The 18,176-nt window shown below is 44.0% G+C and overlaps 1 protein-coding gene across 11 annotated transcripts in view; it reads right to left on the bottom strand.

The window, feature by feature from the left end:
- The window catches only part of PALM2AKAP2 (PALM2 and AKAP2 fusion), a 515,120-nt gene that overhangs the window by 7,925 nt on the left and 489,019 nt on the right, over positions 1 to 18,176 (bottom strand). For 10 of the 11 annotated variants that reach the window (XM_025279197.3, XM_045165161.1, XM_044940414.2 and 7 more), the window contains one exon: positions 6,727 to 6,905. The exons of the other annotated variant lie outside the window; for it this stretch is intronic. In XM_025279197.3, coding sequence (XP_025134982.2) covers positions 6,727 to 6,905 — 179 coding nt within the window. The remainder of the gene's footprint in view (positions 1 to 6,726; positions 6,906 to 18,176) is intronic. 11 annotated transcript variants of the gene reach the window in all.

The raw sequence follows: 18,176 nt of genomic DNA, 5'->3' as shown, positions 1-18,176 counted from the left end.
CAATACATATGTACTCATTCAATGGAACACTATACACGGCAGCTATGATGAGTGAAGTAGAGCTGAAAGTATCAACATGGACACATTAAAAAATGATGCAGACAGAATAAAGATTACTGGGTGCTAAAATATGATATATTTATGGAAAGTTCTAAAACATGCAAAACCATTAGATATAATTTATGTATACAGACATATAGTATATAGTATAAGGATAAAAACATGCATGGAAACAATCAATGCCAAACTCCAGAGAAGTTTTCTCTCAAGAGAGAAAGAAATGAGAGCTGGGAGAAGTAACAAGAGGGCTTGAATGGTATTGGTAATATTAATCTCTTTATAAAATATTAAACAAATACTACAAATGACAAGAATGGACAAGGCTGGCCTCATTATTTCACTCTGTCATATACTTGGCACACTGGCACATTCTTGGCTCCACGGGATCACGGACATTGTTCAGGTGACTACTATCTTCTCAGAACCTAGAAAGTGCCTGATGTGTAATAGGTCCTGGATAAACTGTTAACCAGGTGAATGAATAAATGATTCTCTACAATTCTGTACATCTGCAATAATTCTTTTAAAATAAAAATAATGCTATAGAAATAAAAAATATAAAAACCAATATGCTTTCTCATAGCACATAAATAATATATATGTGAAAAAAATGGAAAACATTTTAAAATGTGCTTTTTCATAGTACAGGTTTGAGAAATTCGTGTAGAAGGAAGTTGTAGGGTCAAGGAGGAGGCTTTTGGGGAAATATAATGCTTGCAGGAGCGTCCAAAACAAAAACATAGGTTTAAAGATGGCAGGGAGGGGGACTGGATTGGTTCACAGTTGGAATAAGTTATCCTAAAGCGATGGCGTGGAGCTCTCTGGGTTTATGTTAAGCCAAACCAAGGACTGATCCAACCCAACAGCCCCCGTCCACTTGAGCTACATGATTTTCTAACCAGACCAGAGCAGATTTGTTATCAGCTTCTAAAAGAACAAACAAAAATCCAAATAGCCCATTGGTGTGCCCTCTAGTCCAAACATCTTCCAGATCCATGAGCATGGCAAGGTCTTGTCCAGCCCAGCACACAGCACAGCAAAGCACAGTCTCATATACCACTGTTGCATAGACGCCAACATTTCAAGGCAATCATCCCATTCAGAAAAGGAAGGGAGGAAAAAAAAACCATCAGGAAACGGCAAACCAAGACAGCATGCACTTGGGTCAGGCATGCAGGAAGACCAAGACAAACAAGTGGAAAAGTACCTCGGAAGTCACCTTGCAAGACAGTAACTTAGAGGTGTACTGGCAGAGAGGGAAAAACCAGGGTTAGTAAATGGCAGAGACACGGGGAACACCCCTCAGCTGGCGACCAGCACCACGTGGGGGGGTAGGGGAGGGACAGGAGGGGAAGTGACGTCAGGAGACCAGGACACACCCACACCAAGGCTTGCTTCATCTGATATCAGTTTATTAAAAAGTGTATCTTTTGTAGCAAGCAGATACCCTATTATTTATTCATAAAAATATCAGATAAGCCAGACTTTGTTAATTCAAGATTTGTCACTTCCATTTGCTATGATCTGAATTAACAAGATTCTTTCCCCTGTTGTTTATGCAACCAGCTGCCCCCCAGCAAGATCTTTAAGGGTCATGTTGGACTTGTTAGAATCTGTAGTCATCTGTAGACAAACAGCCCTTTCCTCTTCCTGTAGGCCTCTCTGAGCCCAAAGTAGTCTTGTAATCTGTTGTCCCATGAAAAGAAGACCCTAACCACAGACAAAGAATGGTTTGAATGCAAGGTTTGTGCAGGCAGATTCTCTGAACCTGATCTAAGGATGGCACTGCCATGAGACAGCAAGCAGCCTGCTTCATGTCTACCTTGGGGGGCTTAGATAGGTTCCTGAGAATGGGGTGATTATGTTGGAACTAGAATGATCCTTTAGTTCCTCTAGGAAACTAAAAGTCACTGTAAAGAAAGCTCAGTGAAAAAATGTCCTGGCTGTGGGTAATGAGTTAGAAGGACCGACTTCTGACAGCTCCCTTCAGACTTGTGGTCCTGACCTTGCATTTACACCACACGGGACCTTGAAGGCACTGACTGGTTTCTGGCAGGGTGACCATAGGCTGGATGGGGGATCATATGACTGTGATCACTGGCTGCTTCTTAGGTGCTGCATTTGGAAAACGATGTTGCATCACGATCAGACTGATGACCAGGGGCTGATGAATGTGGAGTGTTCCCCTCCCCTGCACGTTCCTAGGGTGTGTGTGAGAACTTGAGCAAGCTGGGGGCATGAAGCATCACTGAGGGTGAATGAACTTTCAGCCTGCGGTGTAGGGGCACTGGAGGCAGACAAGCTTCCTCCGCCCACCCAGGGACAGTTCAGCGAGAATTCGTCAAAGATGTCTTGGTCTGGAAGAAGTGTGTGTCAGGAATTCTTGGAAAAGTAGTGACTTCTAGCCCAGGAATTAACCCAGGAATCAAAGAGACCTTGGTTTAACCCAGGAATCGAAGAGGCCTTCTCTTATTCCAAGACAGGCAGGAAAGGCTGAAAGCCCTCTCATAACTACCTTGGGGGCAAAGGAGAAAGAAAGAGAACACAGGAAAACCCACCAAGGGCAGATTCTGTGCGAGGCCTGGGGATGGGGCTAAAAGCCCAGGAGGCTGTACTTTGGACTCAGCACAGCATCCCTTCCACTGAGAAAGGGAAAGCAAGTCTACCAAACAAGTTCAAGAGCACTCCTGATTCAAGAACTCATTGCCTTCCAAGACTCAGGTCAGGTTGGAGGAAAAACTGGCCAGAAAAACAGTGTTGCCTCAATATCCTTCCTTTGCAAGGTACCAAGAAACCCTACAAGAAATCATGATTCATCAGGACCTTATGAGTTGCATGACTGACCAGAGACAGCATCAGGCCCAGATAAGGGGACATTTCCATGTAAGATAACATTTCGGGGTAAGAGGAACCTATACTGCGAGCAGGACGGCTGCTCTGCACAAAAACACTAGGTGGGGGATGGATGAGGTTGAGCTCAGTGCCCCCGGTCTCCTCCCCAGCTGCACAGCCGACTCAGGACTGCATCCTCACAGAGTTTTGGAAAAGCGTGCCTTTTCCTAATTCTCACAAGAGTCCTTAAAGGCTGGTAAACAGCCCGGTAAACAGCCCAGGGTAAGTGGGTAGGGTTGGGGTTAGCAATCCTCCTACCCCTAAATTAGCCAAGGGGGCCACTAAGAGGTAGAGCCTGGCTGAACCTCAAGCATGGTGACACTCATCAGTGACCACGCCAAGCAGAAGGCCCCAGCCCAGGCGGATGAAGACCGTTGCTACTGAAGCGTTACTGTGCCCCAGGTCTGAGCTGGGAAACAAGGATGGCTGTTTGGGGGTCACTTTTTCAGAAAAGGGATTTTTTCCTGGTTCCTTGTCACTGACTTCATCCCCAACTGCAAAATGAAGCAAAACATCCACAGATGACTTTCACATAAACTCCTGGGCAGATGTTCCCAGAAAGAGAGATTCATGATTTCATATTTCACCTTCTGTCGTTCTCTGAGCCCTCACTTTGGTTCGAGCAGGAGAGAGGCTAGCTGAAGAGTATGAAAAAGAGCACTATATACTCCGCAGCTGCCTCAGTTCCACCGCCTGCCAGGGACTTATCCCACATATGATATTTTATCAAGTGGGGAAATGGAAGGTCCTGAACTAGGGACAGGTCTCCAGATGCCAGCGCCACTCTGGGGTGGATGGATGCTATACCTGTTTTGATGGTAAGGATCAGTGTTTTTCCCCCAGGTAAGTTGGCAAAAACTACTCATGCAAACTGCAGGCACAGCTACATTTGTCTTCTCTTTCTTCTCTCCTCCCACCCTCATTAACATCACTGTACCCAGCGCATCACTACGCACACATCCCAATTTTGGCTTTAAGCCTGCCTTCTCCTTGGGAAGTACAGTATGTAAGAATTCTCTTCATTCAGTTCAGAAAGAACTTGCCACTTCCTAAGGGTGAACACTTGTGGTTGGGTCCTGATCACACGTGAGTGACTCATAGCTGCCGAGTGGCTTTGGGGAAGAAATGGTGGCAGGCCCAAGTGCTGAGTCACAATGGACCCAGATGAGTTAGGATGATAGAAGCTGGAGGAGCTAAGAAGCCACATCTTACCCCAAGGACCATGTATGTGGATGGAGCAAGGAGAGAAGAATTACCAGCTTCTGGGGCAGGGACTTACCCCGAGGATCATGTATGTGGATGGAGCAAGGAGAACAGAATTACCAGCTTCTGGGGCAGGGAAGCCAGCGACAAAATTCAGGCTTCAAGCCATCCATCTGCTCCCTATGGTTAATATTTTGGTATGAGAGACAATTAAAGAAAGGCCACAGATCAGCTAGGAAAAGAGATGAAGGCTTGGTCATTCCTACAGGTAAACTTCAGCATATTCTGCAGTGATTGATGGCGACACAATAGAAAGAGTCCCTGAATCAAAAGGACTAAGACAGGGTAACAAGCGGCTCTGAGAAGAAGTCTCACTGATAATCATTCATTTGCTTTAGAAGCAACTGGAGTATACTGTTCTTTTGTTTCTTCCAGATTTGGGTCTCTTAAAAGAGATACAGTAGGTTGGATAGATTTGTTTTCTATCCCTAAGAACTTTCAACAGCGAAAAACTTGGTTCTCTTGCAGTATCAACAACAGTGCAGAACACTTGGCCTTGACTTTGAGATCTGGGAATATGAGCAGTTTGCTTAGTAGGATTCTTCCTTATCTAAAATGTTGATATACTTGAAAAAAAACAAAAAAAACAAAAAAACAAACAGAGACAGGAGTGTGTAAGTAAAGGGCAATCAGTGTTACAAGGCCGATTCCAAGCAGCTTCCTTCATGCAAAGGGGGAAATCCAACCTGAGTGGTATACGTCAGGTGGCTGCCTAAGTGTCAGAGTCTGTTCATCTCTGCCTATAACATGAGTGCGAGCAGGCTCTTTACTTCCAGGTATGGCGTTTTCCCCTGACACCTGCCCTTCAACACAAAAGGCATGCACAAGAGATACAGAGAAGGTGCTTCAAAATCACTCGTCTAGGTCACATGCAAAGTAATCCATTAGTTCCTCCGTATCCCCACATCCCAGCCAACTTCCACCAAGGTTGCCGATATACAGTGTGAAATTGTACATACAGCCCTAAGCTTCAAGACGGTCACAGGCTCCAGAAAATACCTAAAGGTTAACTCCATAATTTTAAGAAGGGCTCAAAGAAGGGCAGAAAGGGTCTTACAGGCTCAGAGAAGGAGCCCCAGTGGTGGAAACCTCAGCAGCAGCCCTCAAGGGCCAGGCCCATCCCACTGTACAATACAGGGAACAGCCCAGAAATATTCCAGCCCACCAGAGGAGCTGGGTTAGCTTTTGAAGCAACTGAGGTACAAGCTCAGGTAAGAGGCTGAGAGACACCAAGTGGGTCATTCGGCTGCCACAGGCACGTTCACTTTCTTTACCACTAAAATGCTCAGTATCCTTTCACTCAGCCAACTAGAATATGAAAGGCAGTTAATCAGCACGGAACTCCTACTGTGAGCCCCATCGTGTTCAAGTTTAAGGTGAGCAGAGAATTTATCATCCAAACTGGGGCACTTTTAAGAGGGAAAGGGGATGCTATTAATAATTACACGAGGATAAGAGGTAGAAACCAGGACTGTCCTGGGTCAACTGGGGCATATTCTCAACCGACCTGAGCTATTTCAGGGGAGGAGGTAGTTACCTCAATAAATGCTAAGAGACAGAAGCCAGCAGACTCCAAGGAAGCTGCCATGGACCCCTGAGGCTGATCCCCAGGCTCCTGGCTGTGCAGGCTGTGGGGCACAAGGGCTCTGAAGTCTCTTACTAGAGAAAGAAACCACAGAGCAGATGATTTCCTTCGTGGCTGATGGGAATGTCACATGCAAAGTTTTCGGAGTTGAGGGTAGCAGGGTAGCTGTGTGGTTTTTAACTGTCATTTTAAAAGGCTCTTTCCTGACAAACTGTACACATGGGCTTGGTAGCAGCCCCAAACATACTGAGTCTTCCGAGCACTGGGTACCATTTATAGGGATTGCCCGGAGCCGACACTGAAGGATCAGCCTCATCATAGTTCTCTGCAGCGATCCCTGACCTTTTTGGTACCAGGGACCAGCTTCACAGAAGACAATTTTTCCATGGACCAGAGTCGGGATGGGGGAATGGTTTCAGGATGATCCAAGTGCTTTACATTTATTGTGCACTTTATTTCTATTATTATTACATCAACTCCATCTCAGATCATCATCAGTCATCAGATCCCAGAGGCTGGGGACTCCTGCCTAGAGAAATAACATCTATACAGAGCAGGCGAGCAATGGCTGTGGTCAGCTCCCTGGTGTCTGTGGGTGGTTTCAGGGAGCTTACATCCTTCCTTCTGTGTTCCCCCTGCGTGGTATCTTTCTACACATCCCATATCTCATGGACAAGCTGTGCCAGTAGATTCAGACCAAAACTTGGCAGTAAAAAGACCCACTCTTTGCATGATCAATGTTTTTGAGAAACAAGACAAACCCCAACCCAACTCCAGGCATGTTAAAACCACACATTTGAAAATTGGTGCTGGTCCCATGATGCTGGCCAGACAACCGCACACACATCAGAGCCTGATCCACAGTACCATACACCAGGCCGACGTTTACCCTTGGATGCAGGAAAGAGGAAAGAGGAGAAACTTACACTACTATCATCCATTCTCTCGCGCCTTTTAGATTTGTGTGTCTCATAGTCTTCCATGAGGGTCTGCATCAGATTCTTGGGCCGCTGCGATCCGGCAGCCTCTTCGGGGGCTAAGTCAGGCTGCAAGCTGGGACCTTCAGGTGTGGGGGATGGAGGAGGTCTGACTTTCTCTATTTTCCCTGAAACAAACAACACGAAGAGAACACCCTTTCTAATAAGCTTGTCTGCTCATGACAGCTTTTGGAAAGAAGAGAACACTGGCAAAAAAGCAACCTGTGACATAGAGCGTGGTACCAGGATGATGGTTAAGTGCAGGTCATTTTATTACAAGGATCCAAGTGCTTAAGGATTAATGTCACAAATGCATCCAACAAAGACCTCAAGGAAACTGGTTCTAAAGTCAGTTAGACCAAAGAGACCTGTCAAGCATTTCGCAAATATGTCAGACAGACAGACAGACAGACACATAGACAGACATTGGCTCTGGTTGTTTTGGGGACATGTATTCTATTCGAATCTTAAAGATCCATTTCCTACAGATAAGGAAAACTGAGGCTCTGCAAAGGGAAGGCTCTGCTGAGTCACCAGGAGGCTGGCAATGGTATCCAGGTCTCCTGGTTTCCTTCCCAGGCTCTTTCTCATCAGAGGTCACCGATGGTCAGATGGCCAGCCCGAGATTTTCGTATGGACAGCAGGGGTTGTAAAACCCCTGAGCGAGAACTAAGCCTGTTCTTCCTGGTCTTACATCGATCAGCCAGCTCCACTTTTTACCTTACCTGCCATGGTCCTGAAAGCATTTAGGTTTGAGTTCCCAGATCTTAAGGAATGAATGCCAACAACCGCAGGTTCAATGTTGTAGGAAAGGGGTGTGACAGACTTGGGAAAGGTGAGGTTCCAGCTTTTGAGATGCCAAACAGGAATTCTCAGGATGAGATCAGGTCCTCAGTCGCAGTGGTGTGGTGATGTCAGGCACTGCCGCCACGACTGCCTGCATCCCACCCTCCCCGGAAAAGCCTGGCCCTGACTTCTGGCCCAGGAAGGAGTGGGTTTTATTGCCAGAGCCCCAAATGCACCTCTGAGAAGTAGCTTCAGGTTCAACAGTCATGATGTTTTCAACTATGCCCCTTGTGGGAGACATAGGGACTGTAAACAAGGAATGTAGAGAAAACACACAAAATATATGGGGCTATTAAAGCACAAAAGTTTGGAAACGACCAGGGGAGGTTCAAGACCCACTTGACCCCCCTCCTGTAGACCCAGGATGAAGGCAGGTCATCTTTCTTTGCCTTACTCCCCAGACTGCCTGATGTAGCCAGCCAGAATCACAAGTGAAGCCTGGGGTCTGCATCTCTCTGTGGGTGGCTATAAGACTTTACCAGGCAGAGCTCCTTTGATGGGAGGTGGGAAGCCCCTCAGAGTTCAGGAAGCTTGGGTTTTAATTTCTGCTCTCTCATGAACCAGCCATGAGGTTGGCTGTAGACAACCATGTTATGTTCCCACTTTAATCTTGGATTGATCACTTAGGTTCTCCAAGTTTCAACTTCCCTAGCTTGCCTGGAAAACCCCACGGACAGAGGAGCCTGGTAGGCTGCAATCCATGGGGTCAATAAGAGTCAGACACGACTGAGCGACTTCACTTTCACTTTTCACTTTCATGCATTGGTGAAGGAAATGACAACCCACTCCAGTGTTCTTGCCTGGAGAATCCAGGGACAGGGGAGCCTGGTGGGCTGCCCTCTATGGGGTCGCATAGAGTTGGACACAACTGAAGTGACTTAGCAGCAGCAGCAGCAAGGAAATGAGAATATGGGGAGACGCTGTCTTGGAAGTCTACTCTAACTCAAACATTTTGCTATTCTATCAAATATATTTGGCAAGAAGATCAACCTTTACTGGTTTTAAAAAAAAGTATATGACCAGCCCATTTGGCAATTATGTAGGAAATGATTTTAATACATTGGCACCGTTAAATTAGTAACTTAATGAAACTCATTGCTTTGATCTCAATTACCCAGATCATTGGTAAAAAGTCTTTTGATATTAACAGTAAGGGTACAAATATTTGAAGGTCTTGAAATCCTCTGGAAATGGTTTCTATTTTTTATTATGAAAATTAGGAAATGCTATCATGATGCCAATGGACTTGTCAATTATATTAACATTATCAAGATTTTACCACTCCTGTTTCATCTATGCTACCTGCCTGTCTTCCTCCCACCCCTCTGTACGAAAATATTTGAAGCAATCTCAGACCTCAGGCAATATAATTCTGGAATACTTAGTATGTATTTCTAAAAATTTTGATTGACTTTTATAATGAAGCTTTGAGAAATAATACAGCCCAGTGGCCAGCACACAGTTCTAGAGCCAGTGTGCTTGGGTTTGAATTCATTACTTAGCAGCAAAATACCTTGGGCAAGTTACTTGTTTAGTTTTTTTAAGTTTTTCTATCTGTTTCCTAATCTATAAAACTGGCATGTTGATAGAAGTACCTACTTCATACGGTTGGTACAAGAACCAAATTAATATTTATAAAGTTAATCTTTAGAACAGTAAGCATCCAATGAGTCTAGTCATTATTTATTTGGAATCTCAAAGAATAATTATGTCTATGGAGTAAGAATGAGCAATTTTCTAGGAAATTTTGCATAAAAATTTTGCAACTCTTTTAAAACTAGAAACAGATACCAAAAGATCAGGTTGGTCACTTTCCAACTGACCTCTCAAGAGGTCCCAATCATCTCCTACTAGACATTCCTCCAGTACTAAACTCCGAGAAAGACAGTCTGTATTCACTGCCTCAAACTTCACCCCTTCACACATACCACAGTAGGACCCCTGACTCATAACACTTTGTTTATACTTCTGTAAAACCTTTTTCACACATTGACTTGTGTCATATCTGGTTGTTTAAACTTTTCTTCTCAGTTAAGCTATAAAGTCACCTGAAGATAGGAATCAGTTCAGTCGGAGGCTAAGAATTCCCCTAACTCATCTGAATATATACTCTCTAGAGCAGGACCTTGTCTGCCCTGGTCACTGCAGGATCCCAGCACCAACTGCAGCATCTGGCACAGGCAGGAGTTCATGGCTGCTGAATGAACCAGTAAGTCCATTGAAATACACATAGCAGCCACTAATTAAATAACTTGTGGACTGGGACAGAATTCCCAATACAGAATCTGAGCAAAGAGTTTAAATGTCTTCACCAAAGCACATGAAATAAAACAATTGTGGTCTACAGAACCACAGACAAGAACAGCTTTGGAGTAACAGCAAACACATTTATACAGCATTTCAATGATAGGTTTCTTCGTGTCATTTGACCCTTAAAACAACCCTGGGATGTATAGTAATCAGGGGGGATGTCATGACATCTCTGAACAGTTTAGACCCTGGAGGCTCAGATGCTTAACATCAGTCCAAATTATATTAGCTAGCAACAGTCAAGGTTAGGTCTGGAATCCAAATTGTGTCGACTGTTGCTAAACTATGTAATTGGGTGTGTGCTGAAAGAGAGTAACAGAAGGTGAAAAGTTACTACAGAGAAGTGGTCAGCTATTAAACATTAAAGCCATTTCCTGCTCCTCCATCCATGGGACTTTCCAGGCAAGAGTACTGGAGTGGGGTGCCATTGCCTTCTCCGGTTCATTTCTTAGTATTCCAGCAAATCCATCCAGGAAGCCAGTTTTACCAGTTACAACCACTAGAGGACACATGGGTAACAGGAACCAAAGACTGCCTTAGCAGGTCTGCAGTGGCGGCTTCCAGAGAAGGTGGCTGGGACGCCTGGGAGACAACAGGTTTCAGATAACCAGGCTTACGTCTGAGCCTCAGGAGAAGCAGTCACAGGTCCCCAGAGAAAGAAGACACTGCACTCCACCCTCAGACCTCTGGTCTGGTTGATATCGGGGGAAGTCAGCTTGGTGGGGCTTCTCTGCTGTGATCTCCAACCACCCTGCCTCCAGTATGGTTCCAACTAAGCCTGGAATTCTCACACCATCTTAGGAATCACACAGGTCATCAAAAACCTAGTTTGCAGCTCAATCAAGTTTTCCCCTTGATTTGTTGTCGTTCAGTTGCTAAGTCATGTCCGACTCTTTGGGACCCCATGGACTGTAGTAAACCAGGCTCCTCTGTTCATAGGGTTCTCCAGGCAACAATACTACAATGGGTTGCCATTTCCTTCAGGGGATCTTCCCAGACCAGGGATCGAACCCATGCCTCCTGCACTGGCAGGAGATTCTTTACCACCGAGCCACCAAGGAAGTCCCTTTTCCCCTTGATCAGGATGGTGAAAAATGTCTCATGCTCATCCCCCAGCAGTAGACACTGCAGACACCACCGTTTGGGCCTCATGACACAAACAAGTAAACAAGTGATGCAAGTAATTTGCGGTAGAGGCCCGAGAAGTCTCTCTCATCCCTGTCTACAGCCCTGGGGAGCCTCTTGAAATTCCCTGGCCCTTAGGACACAATTCATCAGGATCTTCAAACAGTGATGGTTATCTCTGGTGTTTGCTGGCATGTACCCAGATTCCGCTACCCTCAGGTTCCATCTCCACTTGTCTCACCAAAACTTGTTCTCAGTCTGTTCAGCTGGGAAGGACTGAACAGCTGACAGTAGCTGGAAGTGTCCTCTATTTCAACGATAAACATCCCGTTATCTAGTTTCATACCTGGGCAGAATACTCTACAAAACATTTCCCTTAAAGGAGCCCAGTTGGCATCCCTGGGGTGTCACGTAGACCTCAGGGCAGGCCTGTGTTGGTCTTGGCCAAGAGCTGCTACCTGACATTTACAGAGCAGGGGTAATGTGAGTTTCACGACTGACATAGGAACCAAAAGAACAAAGCTAGATTGCAATTCGGAGTGGAGGGTAGAAAATGTTCTCAAGTTTACATCCTACACTTGATTTTGTCCAAACTATTCCATCTAGAGTGATTTTAGATTTAAGCATTTAAAGGTGTTTGAGGATAAGCAGCTTCACTTGGCAGGATGATGCCAAAGCTGTGTTTCTAAAATCATGTCCTATTACCTTAGCTTTGTAAGATAGTACTCAATGCTGCAGACAGTCAAAAAATCATTGGTCAAATAAATTTGAGACATACTCGACTAAAGAAAGTTTTAAAGATAAAACAAGATAGACTTTCTTTACCAGAGGACTTCTCCGAAGTTTTAGTGCTAATATGATTGTGAATCTCTAGTTTAAGGATGGGTGTACAGCACTTCTCAAATTTATTTAATTAGAGAACCTCATTTCATGGAAACCCTATTAACATCTCAAGTTTGGGAAATTACCAGTTTGGGAAATTACCATTCTATACTAGGTAACCATTAACCACCAATTGTAGGCACAGGTTCAGCTAATAATTAAGTATAGGCACAAAGCTTATGTATAAGAACTTTTATTACTGTTTCTTTGTTTATAATTACATATGTGGAACAACAAAAGCATCTGACTATGGGACAAGGGTTAAATTAGTTATGGCTTATTCAGATGTTGGTGTATTATTTAGCCATAATAAATCATGTTTTAGTCTCCCAAATTTAAAGGAATAGTTAGAGTCATGGGAAGATACTCAAAATACATTAAGAGAAAAAGCAGATTACAAACGCAGAAATATTGCAGGGGTTGAAGTGTGCAGGCTCTAGAGCTCGACTGCCTGGTTTAAATCCTAGCTCATTACTTATTAACTGTGTAAAAGTTAAAAAAAAAAGTGCACACATGACACATAGTAAAAGCTAAATCAGGGTAAGATGAACAGTCTATGGTGGGCAGAATAAAGGCTTCCACAAGCATACCCAAGCCCTAATTTCCCAAACTTGTGAATATATTACTTTACATGGCAAAAGGACTTTGAAGGTGTGATTAAGTTAAGGACTTTGAGATGGAAGACTATTCTAGATTATCCAGTTTGGTGAAATGTAATCACAAGAGTCCTCATAAAAGAGATGAGGAGGATCAGAGAGCAGGATCTGAAGATGCTATGCGGTTAACTTTGAAGATGAAGGAAGAGGTCACAAGCCAAGGAATGCAGGCAGCCTGCAGAACTGGAAAAGGGAGGGAAATGGTCCTCCCTAAGAGCCTCTGGAAGGAACACAGCCCCACCAACATCTTAACTGTACCCTAGAATGACTATATTTTAATCTGTTTGAAATGCTAAAATCAAATACCCCAGATTTTGTGGCTTTAACAGCAGAAATGATTTTCTCATCCTTCTGGAGGCTGGAAGTGTGAGATCAGCACAGGTGCCAGCATGCTCAGGTTCTAGGGACAGTCTCCCTCCTATCGTGCAGATGGCTAACCCTCCTGCCGTGACCACACATCACAGCGAGAGAAGGGGCTCTCTGGTCTTTCTGTATAAGGGCACTAATACCATCATGAGTGGCCTCACCCTCATGACCTCATCTAACTCTAATTATTCATAAGGGCCCTGTCTCCAACTACCATCACATCAGGGTTTAGGCCCTCACAACTTGAGGGGGGCAAAATTCAGTCCACAGCTGACACATTTCAGATTTCTGACCTCGAGAACTGTAAGATAATAAATGTGTGTTAAGTCATCATGTGCTGTGCTGTGCTCAGTCATGTCTGACTCTCTGTGGCCCCATGGACAGTAGCCTGCCAAGCTCCTCTGATCATGGAATTTTCCAGGCAAGAATACTGCAGCAAGTTGCTATTTCCTACTCCAGGGCATATTCCAGACCCAGGGACTGAAAACCATCTCTTGCATCTCCAGCATTGGCAGGTGGATTCTTTACCACTAGTGCTACCTGGGAAGCCCTGTTAAGTCACTATATTTGTGATTTGCTACAGCAATAGTAGACTAACACACATACAGACCTAATGTTATCTTCCATGCACGTAAGTGCATGAGAATAATTAGACATGTAGTGGTTAGGATTACAAATCACTTTTACCTTTATCCTTTGTTCTCTAAATTTTTTCTGCAATAAGCATGAATTAATTTTAAATTATACAACAAGCCAGAATTTTTTTCCTTTAGGTATTACTACTCATGCTAAGAAGAGTAGATAAAGTTGAGGCTTTAAACTTCATGGAGTAGGCAGATCCAGACTTTCTTGTGTCTCACCAGCTAGCACAGGCCCAGGGGAACCCCTGGGCTAACCCCTCCTGGAGGCCTCAGAGAAGCACTGGTCTTGTCTGCATGACATGAGAGGCAGACTGAGGAGCAGAGGGGGCAGCAGAATTTCATTCCCAATTCATAAATGCTGTCTCCCATGATGGGTGGAAGAAAAAACCAGGAACCATGAATTTGGGTTTCCTGTTTATTATAAATAGTTAAGACACTTTCTGGTCCGGAGAGAGTGAGCCACGCCTTGACTTGCTTCTGGCTTTTCCAAACAAGATGGATTTCCCTGTGCTGATGGGGGAAGAGAGAAAACCCCACAGTTCCTCCCACTCAAGGGAACCAGAGTGGAGGCTGCATGTCCTGGGTACACAGGTGCTGCCTTTTCTGACGGCCCACACCCTCCCTCTTCAGGAACTAACTTCAGGACTAACTTCTATGAAGCCAAGAGGGTGGAGTCCTAAAGTTTAGAAAATTATTTCGGTCAAACATTAGCTTTCTGGTGAGTATCATATTCTATATACATGGCGTCTAATGTCTTAAAAAGATCCTTTGTTTCTACATTTCTCAAAAGAAAAGAGAAAGCCATCACCCACTCTTATTTAAAAACCAAACCGAACAAAGACGCCCACCAAATAACATGCCTTGGCCCAAGCCTCCTTCAATGATCTCCTTTCTTCACGGAGCCTTGGGGTGCGCTTGCAAACATCTAAACGACTCACAGATCACCAGAAAGAAAGGAGTCCAGACTTAGGTTTTGCAATCCATTTCCTCCCAGTACAAGGGAATATCCTGCTTGTTGGATCCCACTGGCTTGTATGGTTCCAGCTGTGACCCACACACCCTTGCTCCTTTCATCTCCTCCTTTGAAGGCCCCAGGAGTGGGAGAATGTGATGATATGAATCTTCACACTATAAGTCTAGCTCAGAAATGAGAAATGAGAAATATCCCTACCTGCTGACACAAGTCTCAGAAACTTCCAAATATTACTACTTCAGGGTAAGGAGGGATGCGTTGGGATGAGTTGTCATTTCTCTGAACGGAGCTGGAAAAGGAAAACTGGAGAAGGAAAGAGTTTTGTATCTCCAGGGCAAATATAGTTTAAGACCAAAAAAAGAAAAAAATTTAACTAAACCAGTAAGAATGAAAATCATGGTAAGTAGTGAATCCTGGGCCAAGATCTTTTGGTTAAACACATTTCTACCAACATGGTGAGCCTGGCTCTATGAAGAAGACAACCACCCACTAAAAGAAAATATTTTCATGGTGATTTGTAATTTCATTCTCACCCAATATGCTTAATAATGGCCTTTGTTTTTTGAAATCACAGGTGACTACTGAAAGCTAATTGTGAACTCAGATGTTATGAGAGAAACTAAATCTAAGGAAATAACCATGAATACTTCTCAGGACTAGAATGCAATTTTATAAAGCAAGCTGTGCCATTTATGTCAGGCTCCCAATAGCTACTGAATAACTCTTAAGTAACTCTGCTAAAAGTTTTCTAAGTCTTTTCCTAAAACATAACAAAAACTGCAATAACAACAAAAATAATAATAACCCTGAAGGGAAGCCTTTTGTGCGCTGACTGTATGAACTTATTGATGAGGCTGATGCTATTTTATTCCCATTTTACTGGTGAAGAAACTGAGATTTAGAGAAGTGAAGTAAGTAAGTTACACAGCTAACAAGAAGCAGAATCAGGATTTAACCTTTAGAAATGAATCCAGAGAAATGACTGTCACATTTAAGCACATAATTCTCCTTGCCCATCTTTAGTATGAATTTATATTTGAGTAATGAGAAATAAAAGATGGACTGAGAACACTGTGATGTCAAAAGCATACAACTTTTGGGGAAACCTTTGATGTTTACCAAGGCCATGAGAAATAAAATACCATTACAGGTGATATGGATGTATTCCCCAGGGCTCTAATGGCCTGTCCTGCACACACTTCCCATGACCGTCCATGGTCCTCCACCCTGTAAGTAAATAGTTTATTCACAAAGATGAATTGGATCTGAAATACCAGTCTCCCTAGGGAAGCACATGGCAAGTCTCCATAGTTAGTATGAAAGTGTCATATCCTGCCCTAAAAGCTAACCGTCATGACGGCTATCTTGCTCCCGGGCCTGGTTTAGATGAAATCTAGCTCACATTTCTGATGAGGCATTAATTAGAGCAGGAGTTTTACAAGAATTAGGTCCTTTGATTCATCTCTGCATTCTCAGCTCATGACTGCATATTGATTTGCATGTGACTGAGTCTGAATCTTTGGAAGCAGCTCTCCTAACTTGGAGCACAGAGTAGCCAGACTCAGGAAAAGGACCACCACGAGGTGTCCCCAGCAAGGCAGGTGACAACCCAGACAACCCTGGGTATACCAGAAGACCCAGCACAATCAGCGATGATGGCAGAACCTGCTGCAGAAGGGAGTGCTGGGAAGTGTTGCTCTTTTCCAAAGTTCTATAATCCAGAATACATGATCATAGGCTTGTCACAGAACAAAGACCAGAGTCTGTATCTTCTCAGAAGTAAGGCTGATGGGTTTAACCATGGCAGTGGCCTTTTTAAACCACTGAAGGCAATGTCCAAAAAGAACTTTGAATTCTGTAACTTGAGAAGTCCTGATTTCACCACATACCTTCATCCCTTGCCAAACTATTTTGATCTAAACTTTCTCACCAATTCCTTCCCAAATGGCATGCATTTTTTTTTTTAATGAACCTATTTGCTGGGTTCAGATACAAAAAATACAAGGAGTTTCTGGTTCAAGGCAGAAGGAACTATCTTATCTTAAAGAGCAAAAGAGAACAAAAGCAGAGAGCAGACATGGTGTTCAACGAACACTAGTAAATGAATTTGGTCAGCTCTGGCCCCACTTTGCCAGAAGTGTTCAGGCAATGGAGTGAACACTTTTCCCCCTCATCCTCAGATTAAGAAACAGATTCCTTGCTTGAGTGCCTGTTCCTTTCAGACAATGAGCCTCTCTCTGGAGTGAATGACCAAGTTTCCTCCTGGGCATAAACATTCAGGAAGAACTCACAAGAGCAGCCAGGCTAGATGGCTGACGAGGATGATGTTAGTCCCTAGGCCATCTGCTTAGATCTTGGGACAGAACCAGAAGTTTTCCCTACTGTAATTTGAAGCACTGGAATTAAGTTCTGAAAGCACAAAGGAACCATCCTAGCTCACTAGGGTAGCACTGTCTCATGGCCTCTGCAAGAAAATTCATCCACCTAGACCACTGGGAGCAGAGGACTCCAGAGCAATCATGGCTCCAAAAAGGAGAGGGAGGAGGACCCAGAGAAAGCAGGGGTTAGCCCTGAGACTGGGGAGAGGGTAGAGGGAGACTTGAGTGGAGAGAGGGACTGTTACTATGCACCTCATAGACCTCAGAAGCAGACGAGCAGGTCCAGCAGAGGACAAGAAGTGTACAAAGACTATGGCCTCTGAAGTCAAACAAGCCTGAGCTTGAACCTGGCTTTTCCACTTGCTAGCTGGGTGACCTCAGGCAATTGGCCTAATCTCTCTGGGCTTTGTTACTGAAAACAGAATAATACCACAGGTTAATGATCTCTTAAGCGACAATTCCAACCCCCTCCCCGGCCCCACCCCACCCCCAAAAAATTTTTATCATAACTTCTTTGGCAACAAACCCTGATGTGAACCAGCATGAGCTTCTTCTTGGTCTTTACTGATTCCACTTAATAGAACTAACTCTTCCTAAGTTTCACAACAGAAATCGAATTTGATGACAGGTGTTGCCCTGGACCTTACTGGGTATGTTAAATACTATTACATGCATTGAACGGCTTTTCTAAGTAATGGTACATACACTTTATGGCCTTTCTAACATAAGAAAAATGTGGACTATATCTGGAAAAATATGGAATATACTCTCAAGAGTTTGGATAATTTGGATTCTATCTTGGAGGGCTGTTGGGGAGATTAAATGTGAAAATGAAAAGGTGTAAACTGTGTATGAAGGAATTAGAGTAGTACTCAACGTTAAGGTCTTGGTGAGTTGTAGCTACCATGATTAGGCTTGTGTCACCAGCGAATGTTCAGGGAACATGTTGGTAGATATAACTGTCTGTAGGACACCACATTCAGCTGTAGAACCTTTACACAAGGACTTCCCTGGAAGTCCAGTGGATAAGGCACTTCCACTGCAGAGAACATGGGATTGATCCCTGGTTGGGGAGTTAAGATCCCATATGCCTTGTGGCATGGTCAAATAAACAAAATTGTAAAACAAAACAAAAAAAGAACCTTTACACAGTCAGCTGGGCCCCTGGAAGCGGCACAATTTGTACTTGCCAGCAGGACAGGGAAATCCTAGGCACTCCTGA

Source organism: Bubalus bubalis, chromosome 3 (genome assembly GCF_019923935.1).
Source record: "Bubalus bubalis isolate 160015118507 breed Murrah chromosome 3, NDDB_SH_1, whole genome shotgun sequence".
Lineage (NCBI taxonomy): Eukaryota > Metazoa > Chordata > Mammalia > Artiodactyla > Bovidae > Bubalus > Bubalus bubalis.
This window is presented reverse-complemented; position numbering and strand designations above follow the sequence as displayed.